This window comes from Salvelinus sp. IW2-2015, linkage group LG25 (genome assembly GCF_002910315.2).
Source record: "Salvelinus sp. IW2-2015 linkage group LG25, ASM291031v2, whole genome shotgun sequence".
Lineage (NCBI taxonomy): Eukaryota > Metazoa > Chordata > Actinopteri > Salmoniformes > Salmonidae > Salvelinus > Salvelinus sp. IW2-2015.
In genome coordinates, this window is record NC_036865.1 from 17944928 (window position 1) to 17954737 (window position 9810).

The 9810-nt window shown below is 44.0% G+C and overlaps 1 protein-coding gene and 1 pseudogene across 1 annotated transcript; one reads left to right on the top strand and one right to left on the bottom strand.

Moving 5' to 3' along the window:
* Positions 1–1026: 1026 nt before the first annotated feature.
* On the top strand, positions 1027–3769 carry LOC111951969 (zinc finger protein Pegasus). The gene is made up of 4 exons (XM_023970353.2): positions 1027–1217; positions 1512–1657; positions 2309–2482; positions 2708–3769. Exons 2-4 carry the CDS (start codon positions 1525–1527, stop codon positions 3667–3669), a joined length of 1269 nt encoding a protein of 422 aa, XP_023826121.1. The 5' UTR covers positions 1027–1217; positions 1512–1524; the 3' UTR covers positions 3670–3769.
* A 1590-nt stretch (positions 3770–5359) lies between these two features.
* LOC111951970 (CUB and zona pellucida-like domain-containing protein 1) lies at positions 5360–6259 on the bottom strand (annotated as a pseudogene).
* Between the last annotated feature and the right edge of the window lie 3551 nt (positions 6260–9810).

Below are 9810 nucleotides of genomic sequence, written 5' to 3' on the forward strand. Positions count from 1 at the left end.
ACCCGGCACAGCCAGAAGAGGACTGGCCACCCCTCAGAGCCTGGTTCCTCTCTAGGTTTCTTCCTAGGTTTTGGCCTTTCTAAGGAGTTTTTCCTAGCCACCGTGCTTCTACACCTGCATTGCTTGCTGTTTGGGGTTTTAGGCTGGGTTTCTGTACAGCACTTTGAGATATCAGCTGATGTAAGAAGGGCTATATAAATACATTTGATTTGATTTGACTTCGGGCTAGAATGTCAAGGGTTCGAGACCTGGTCCCTGCCTGTTTCATTACATTGGTGTCAGAAGTGATCGGACCTTGCATCCACGACAGTGAGTGTGCTTGGTCAGTGAGCGTGTTCCTATAAGAGGACGTGCTCTTTGAAAGGAGGGAGTAGTGTAATGACCCTGGGTTTTTCAGCTTGGATATCGACTCCACCGCTTGAGCATGCTTTTGCGGCCCAGTCGATAGCGCGCTGGACTTAAGGCTAGAAGGTCGAGGGTTCGAGACCTGCTCCCTGCTGTTTCATTACAAAATGTTCTGAGACCGGGTTGCAACAAGAGACACAGCCTCCAAGACCCAAATATTGTTCTGTCGCAAACCGAGACTAAATAAGTCAGTTCAGACCCGTTAAGGTGATTCATTACAGGTGACTATTATTTCGCACTGACAAAAAAAAAATATATATGTATTTAGTATCTAGTTAGTTAGTGTAGTCTACTTGTATTGATTAGATCTTGAGAAAGAATTAAACTCACCCTACAGTTCTACCACAGATTTTTTTTTTTAAGATGTAGGCTACTAGTTACAGCAGTTTACACGTAGGAACAGTTCTTCGTGAAATTATTGCACATCAGGCGGGAGGAATTTCGCAGATGCACTGGATGAACTTTCACCCCCACAAACGGATTCATTGTTTTGATTCAGCTAGCGTTGCATTGCATATTTATGTGCTTAGAGACCACCCGATTGATAGCTTCCATAGGAACAGCCGTAGTTGAGTGATGCCTATGTAGCTAGACGGAACCGTTGTTCTGTGCGAAAGACGAACAAAAACAATGTTGTCTCTGGAACGATATTATAGCCTAGCTAGCGAGCTGGCTAACCTGACCGTTCGCAACAACAACATGGGAACGCTATTACAACGGATCTGATCAATCATTTGTCGCCACTGGTCAATTAACGTTACTTAGTACAGACAAATTCATGCTTACTTACACTTTGCTAACATTTTGAAAAGGTAAGTTGGTTCGCCAGCTAACTTGACTAGCTACGAAAGTTAGCTCCTTGGTTACTTGGTTACGAGGTTACGATCAGCTGTTCCAGCAATCAATGTTGGATGATGTTCCAGCAATCAATGTTGGATGCTCTCACAATGATCGATGACATTGGTTAGCTAAAAGGAACTGCTAGCTAAATAATACGTTATGTCAATATGTTGTCATGTTTTTCTGTCATCTGTCTGTCAATTGATAATATTTCATAATGTGTTGTGATGGATACAGTTTTATTAACGTTATTTCACCTGAAACAGTCACTAACTTCCAATGGGTGAGGAAAAGCCAGAGACGTTGGACTTTGTCAAAGACTTCCAAGAGTATCTCAGCCAGCAGACTCAACATGTGAACATGATCTCAGGCTCTGTCAGTGGCGTCAAAGAGGTGGACGACTTACCAGCAGGTAGGCCTAGCCAAGAATGTCCAAGGAACTCTGTTAGTTTCAGAGGTAGACTGGCTCTGGCACTCTAAAGAGCCAAATACACCATTTTTTTTTTATTTGCGATACAGTTCTAGGAACATAAAGCCCTTTACTTTCATATCACATCCAGGCTTTATCACAGTTGCAGCCAACAGTATTTTTCAGTTATAACACATTTCTGACGGCCTTCCGTTACACACATAGGTGGTCACTTCTATCTTCCATTAACACGCTCTGTAACATGGAGATATGGCCTTGTGGGAGCCTTAACCCTATACATTTTTTAATTACTAATATTTCTTACTGATATGAAAGATACGTTCCTTATGTTTCCAAAACTGTACCGTAAGCGATGTGTGTTCCCGTTCAGACCGAGCGTCAGGGCTCTTAACAAAAGTCCCCCGGGAAGAAGGTAGCTTTATGAACAGGCGCGAAAGGTAGTTAGCGTCTATGAATGGTGTAAGGTAGGCCTAACTATGGCATCAACACGCAGACCATAATTTGACTATCCAAACTGTTATATCCATGACTCTATCATTCTAAAATCCATTAATGCGAGTGAATGTAATTATTTCTCTATAATAGATATTTCCCTTGAAACTGTGTGTTGTGATTATTCCTGTACCTGTGCAGACTGCAGTCAGAATGGGCTGGACCACCCCTCAGCTGATATGTCCCTTGACGACGGCTCAGGGATGCTGGTGGATGGCTTCGAGAGAACATATGATGGCAAACTCAAGTGCCGTTACTGTAACTACGCCACCAGAGGCACAGCACGATTAATTGAGCACATCCGCATTCACACAGGTGAGCTTGAATGGACCCGATAACACCATGCACATGCTACCAGGTGATATAGGACTAGATTCATCACTAGTTGAGGATTTTCCCTTATACAAAGCTGGCACCCTTTATTTTCATTAGGCCTAGTTAGAGTAATCAATGACAAAAAGCTAAGAACATTAACATTTCATCCTAAGACCTTATTCTTCCTTCTAATTATTTATCTCCCTCTTTCCTCTTCTCAAACAGGAGAGAAACCCCACAGATGCCACCTGTGCCCCTTCGCCTCTGCTTATTTGCGCCATCTAGAGGCACACATGCGCTCCCACACAGGAGAGAAGCCTTACAAGTGTGAGCTGTGCTCCTTCCGCTGCAGTGACCGTAGCAACCTGTCACACCACCGCCGCCGCCGGCACAAGCTCTTACCAATGAAGGGCGCTCGCTCCTCTCTCTCCCACAAGAAGATGCTGAGCGTCTTGCAGAAGAAGACCAGCCTGGGGTACGGTCGCCGGCTCCTCATCAACTTCAGCCCCCCCTCCATGGTGGTGCACAAGGCCGAGCACCTGGATGACTACTCCCACGAGCTGCCCCACCTGCGCCAGGAGACATACGACAACCAGGGCGCTGGTGGAGATGGTAGCTCAATGGACGACCACCACAATCATCACCACAACCTGGTCATGGAAAACCCCCTCAACCAACTCTCGACCCTGGCCGGTCAGCTGGCCAGCCTGCCCTCAGAGGCTGAAGTCCAGACCCAGCAGCCTCCCATGTCTCCAGGTGCAGAGTCCTGTGTGGACGAGAAGCCCTTCCTCATCCAGCAGCCTCACCCAGCCACTGCTGCTGTGTCAGCCAGCACTGCCCACGCCTCTTCCTCCTCCATCACCCCAGAGCCCAGGCCCCCACCACACAGCAACTGCAGCCCCGGGGCTGATCCCTGCAGTGAGCACAGTGGGCGCACCAGTACCCCCAGCATCACCAACAGCCAGCCCAGCACACCAGCCCCGGGCCTGCCCTCTCTGCATCAAGACCCCCAGATGCTGCACCACTGCCAGCACTGTGACATCTACTTTCCTGATAACATCCTGTACACCATCCACATGGGCTGCCACGGCTATGAGAACCCCTTCCAGTGCAACATCTGTGGCCACAGGTGCAGGAGCAAGTACGACTTTGCCTGCCATTTTGCCAGGGGGCAGCATAAGCAGTGACTTGTTGCCGGGTCAGTGACTGGAGAGAATGAATGGAGGTTGTTTTTATTTAATTCCATGATGGTGATTTTATTTATTGCTGTTGAACTTTCTGAAACTGGCCTTGATGTAGCCTCTGCAAATTCCATGTAGTGAATTTGATTTTATAGGGGGATAATAACATATTTGACAGTGCCCATGCATTTGTAGCTAGAGTGTAGGGATGGATTGGTTTAGAGGTACAACTCACTTGACCTGTTTGATCATGAACATTCCTCATGTGGGTTTTTGACATGAACACTATTTTCAGCCTTACGAACATAGTTCTAGATGATGCTAACCCCTTTGTGAGAGTGCTCTTTAGTGGCTGTAACCATAACCAACTAAACCATTTCAGAGTGAAAGACCACCATTCATGCCTCCCAACAGTGCCTGCGATATTCACAATCTCTTTACCTGTACTGAAATGGACACATCTTATATGTTGAGATGTTTTTGCGTTCGTTTTCTTCACATGAGGGTGTCCTCTTGTCATTTGTGATGGATCGGTAGACAGTGCCCTACTTTAACCACCGGTAGATAGCCTAGCGGTTAGAGCGTTGGGCCAGTAACTGAATGGTCGCAGGTTTGAATGCCAGGCCGACAAGGAGAAAAATCTGTGCCCTTGAGCAAGGCACTTAACCCTAATTTGCTCCAGGGACACCGTACTACTATGGCGGACCTTGTACAACAAAACATTTCACTGCACCTCTCCGGTGTATGTGACAATAAGTGCTTTTCTTATTTTAGCATCTTTTTGTTATTTGGGTGTTGCATAGAATAAAGCCTAACCTATACATCATGTTATATTCTGACCTTTAAATAACATATGTCATTGCGAGATCTAACACCTTTACTGTCAACGCAGTATCACCATATCTCTCTCTTCTCCTTTGTCATGTCTATTGAGTTCAGAATTGCCAAGTAGCACCAGAGATACCATGTTTTAGCATACATGCTATGCCTTAGGATTCCTCCTGTCCTGCATTAATCAAGGCATTGCATATTGTGGATCTCAATGCTTTTTTTGATATTGGTTAAGTGTTCTATTCTACATTTTCTGGCCTGATGGGTGTTGTCAATGACGTTGACATTATGCTGAAGTGAAGAGTACTGCCTTAGCAGGGTTGTTTTACATTGGATACTGTTGTCTGTTGCATAGCAACATTTGTGAAGAAAAGAGTTACTGTTTCTAGGACTAGTTGCATGTCAACATGCTTACAGGCATCCAATGTTGGAGGAGTTATGTAAAGGGGAGGTTCACAGAAGAAGAAACACCAGTAAGGGAATTTGTTTGTGTTGTGTCTTATATGGGACAGGTGAATGTTGAAGTGTTTTGGCGGTCAAGTCATTTTATGTGAGAGGAAACGTTAACACATTTCTGAGTAAAGTGTTTTCTAACAGATCGTTTCTTTGTCTCAACTGTCTTTGGTGTCTCTGAATTAACATTCTGTCAGAATACGAAATGTCACATATTTGATCTTTTTCAATGCTAGCACATGGAATAAGATGTTCAGACACCAATAATTGTCTTTTGAGAATGCTTTTAATCATTTTGCCAAAGTGGCAAAGACATATATGATTGTGTACAGTAGCAGTGAATATACTATTTTCTCAGGTGAAATGAATTGATAGTTTTAATGATTATAGTTTGAGGCTGGTCAGCTTAGTCTTACGCTTCCACCTTAGCCTGGAACTCTTCCTTATCAGACACTTTCTCATCTGGCTTCTCCAGATCTGAGGAAAGGAAGACCTGTTTATGTCGACATTGTGTCTGAACCAGAGCGATAACATACATACAATTCAGAGGACTATGACAGTGCTCCAAATTGTTTGAGAATTTTCAACAGCCTAAAGCAAACATCAGCAGCAAATATTAGCCCATACAGATCTGTGCCCAGGTTAGTATGTTCCATGTATGTCTAGAGAAATCCTGACTTCATGGCCCTACTAGGAGTTGACTTCTGACCTTTGAGCTGGATGGGTCCTAGGACCAGGGTGTGGCTCTCCTGGGAGGGTCCCTTGCCTTGCGGCTGTCTCGGCGGCAGCGGGAGTTGTAGTCGGTGGCTTAACAAATGGTGACCTTACACTGCAGGTACACAAACTCGTGGGCTCACAGGAACTTGAAGGCCTGGAAGGTGAAGCGGGTGTCGCGACTGGTACCAAAGGTGTAGCTGCGGGTGCATCAGAAACAAACTTTTATTTTATCAAGATCCTTGAAGAATAAGCACTTGTTGATAAAGTATAGGACCCAGAATGTTTCCTTCTCCACAATATCTATGGCTCTGCAGGTCAGCAGTCTGTTTCTTACCCGTTGCGCACCAGGTCGTAGGATCTGGTTTGGAAGTCATGATGGGAGGGAGAGGACACACAGGTGTCCAGGAACATGTAGGCTGCTGTCGGACCTCCTCAGATGGACCTGGATGTACAGGTTCTGGTTGAGGGTAATTTCGTATGGAGTCTGGGCGATCTGGGTGTAGAAGTTGCTGCTGGTAAAGATGGCCATTGTGCCATAGAATCTGCCCATGCCTGTGATGGGACTATTATCCCCATCATGCTTGGTCTTGTACATAATCTAGAACATGGTGTCCTGCTCCATACGACATACCACTCGCAGCATGAAATGAGAAAGGTGTGGGATCTGGCCTGAGTCGGACCGGTAGGCACGGATGGCGTTGGTGTAATCTACTCTCCCATTCTCAAACTGTTTAGAGTGTGAGGCAAAAAAAAGTTATTGGACAAGAAATAGAAAGTGATTGGAAAATGTAGATGCTAGTCGATGTAACTATATCCACTGTTCATTAAACATTTGCAGCACCATAGATAGAGCTCTATGTAGATTTTTACATACCAAACATAGTAGTAATCGCTTTGCTTTTCGTGAATTCATTTACCGTTCGTTGGGTCCCACAGGTGTTGATCGGGAAGCTGAGCACCACCTGCTAGCTGTTGACCTGTGGTGCTGGTCGTTCAGGAACAAGTTATAGGCGTCGTAGGCCATTGAGTTCGGGTTGGATCTTTGAATCACTATGTTCATGTTGTCTGAGGAGCAGTCCATTCGACCTGAAACACAACAACATAAATAAAATCAACCTAAGTTCCTAAGCTTTAATATCGATGTCAGAATATCTGAGATAAATGTGTTCGATCAACTGCATGTGAGGGAGCTGCTGAACATGGCCCTGAAGCACCTGCTGACCTCTGAGTAGTCGGAGGGGAAGACAACCGTCATGTAGTTAGAGTGGTAGGCATCCAAAGAGGTGCCATTGTTGAAGTCAGATTGTGCGTATCAGACGAGTACACAGATGACCCATCGTACACGGAGATTTAATAACAGTAGCAGCAGTTCTCCAACCTGAACCAACAAAGAGCATACATTTACTGTGTAGGGGACTTTGAAATAGATGTCAATGTGAACTTCATTTCAAGATCTGTCTTCATGCACATTCAGAATGATTGAAATCCATTAGATTGTTCTTGAAAGGGAACTGTCAAGCTGAAGCTTTCTCAAATCTTTTACATTAAGATTAAACAAATGAGGTTAATCACAGGAACCATTTCTGAAGAGGAATCTTCACTCACTCCAGGTCAGTAAACGACAGGAAGATCCTTAGGCCAGATGGGGCTGATAGATCCCATACACAGTAGGTGTTGTCATGGGAATATTCTGGATAGTAGGGACTGGAGATGAAACCAGAGCCATGCAGATTTCCTCCACAGGTGGGGCGAGTCCCTGAGACTTGGGAAGAGCAATGAAACACAAAATCCATTTAAATGACTTCAAGAGAGATCCCTCTTGACACCATATGTGATTTACTATAGATCGTCTACAGTAAATCACATATGGTGTCAAAGGTTTATGTAGTTGCACATTGATCTTTACTTGTGTTCTGTCATTCTACAGCTTATTGAGTCAACTTTTTTAATGGATGTTATGGGAAGTTGAAATAGCTGATGTGGCTGGAATATCTGGTGTGGTGGTGGGGCAGTACGCTGTGTGAAGGAAAACATAAGAATGAGAAATATCCAAACCAAACTGGAGTAAATGCAACGGTGCTTAAAGTCATTTAGGGGGTGTGTGACTGGTACTACTGCATTCATTTTTTAAGATTGTTCAAAGCTAAACTTCAACTGCATATTAACTGGATGTATGATTCAATATTATTTTCAGATTATCTGGTACATATTTTACATAGGCGTACTTAGAGTGGATGCGCAACCCAAGTCTTGGTAGCAGGGGTTAGTATTTGTGCCCCGAATGTATTTATTTTCTGCAAACTTTGCAGTGTGCTCTTTCACAGAGAATCAAAGGACTCATCCAATCTACTGTCTGTCTCTGACACTTACTGCTGTAGTCATGGCAACAGTTTCCATAGTGTTGACAGGAGCAACTTCCAAAATTGTAACCACAGTTGTACCTACAGGAAGCCCCTGCAGGACAGAAAGTAATTTCCTTACTAAGTTAGTTATAATAACACCACACTACTCAAAGTTACTGTAAATCCAGTTAACTTTTTATTTGTCGGACCAAGGCTTTGTACATGAACAAAGCATTTGATTATTTATGATTTATTTTTTATGTTACATATTACATTCTCCAAAAAGCTTTGAAATATGAAAAATGATTTAAGTGAATTTTGTTGAACTACGCTAGTTGTACAGCAACATTCTGAAACAGCTGAAGAAATGCCTCCGGTTGCTACACCCACTGTTACAATATTATTTTCGGATTATTTTTGGATTACCTGGGACTTTGCATATTTATTTTAGAATTGAAGAGCAACCCAAGTCTTGGTGGCAGATACAGTATTTGTATTCTTACCCAGAATTTAGCCACATTCAAATAAAAAAATCAAATCAAATACTGCAAATCAAATCCTTTCCAACTTTGTAGTATGCTTTCTCACAGAGAATACCTGAACCTTCTGATCTACTGTATTAGACTCATACTCTTGTAGTCATAGCAACAGCTGCCATAGTATTGACAGGAGCTGGAGCATGAACAGCTTCCAAAATTGTAACCACAGTTGTACCTACAGGAAGCATGAGCTTTATGACAGAAAGCAATTTAGAAACTATAATATCACTTGTGAGGCCAAATGTTTAAAACATGCACATTTTACTATTGATATGGTCAGCATTTTCAACACGGGTCGCCAAACTACAGTGGGGAGAACAAGTATTTGATACACTGCCGATTTTGCAGGTTTTCCTACTTACAAAGCATGCTAGAGCGTCTGTAATATTTATCACAGGTACACTTCAACTGTGAGACACGGAATCTAAAGCAAAAATCCAGAAAATCACATTGTATGATTTTTAAGTAATTCATTTGCATTTTATTGCATGACATAAGTATTTGATACATCAGAAAAGCAGAACTAATATTTGGTACAGAAACCTTTGTTTGCAATTACAGAGATCATACGTTTCCTGGAGTTCTTGACCAGGTTTGCACACACTGCAGCAGGGATTTTGTCCCACTCCTCCATACAGACCTTCTCCAGATCCTTCAGGTTTCGGGGCTGTCGCTGGGCAATACGGACTTTCAGCGCCCTCCAAAGATTTTCTATTGGGTTCAGGTCTGGAGACTGGCTAGGCCACTCCAGGACCTTGAGATGCTTCTTACGGAGCCACTCCTTAGTTTCCCTGGCTGTGTGTTTCGGGTCGTTGTCATGCTGGAAGACCCAGCCACGACCCATCTCAATGCTCTTACTGAGGGAAGGAGGTCGTTGGCCAAGATCTCGCGATACATGGCCCCATCCATCCTCCCCTCAATAGGTGCAGTCGTCCTGTCCCCTTTGCAGAAAAGCACTCCCAAGAATGATGTTTCCACCTCCATGCTTCATGGTTGGGATGGTGTTCTTGGGGTTGTACTCATCCTTCTTCTTCCTCCAAACACGTCGAGTGGAGTTTAGACCAAAAAGCTCAATTTTTGTCTCATCAGACCACATGACCTTCTCCCATTCTTCCTCTGGATCATCCAGATGGTCATTGGCAAACTTCAGACGGGCCTGGACATGCCCTGGCTTGAGCAGGGGGACCTTGCGTGCGCTGCAGTATTTTAATCCATGACGGCATAGTGTGTTTACTAATGGTTTTCTTTGAGACTGTGGTCCCAGC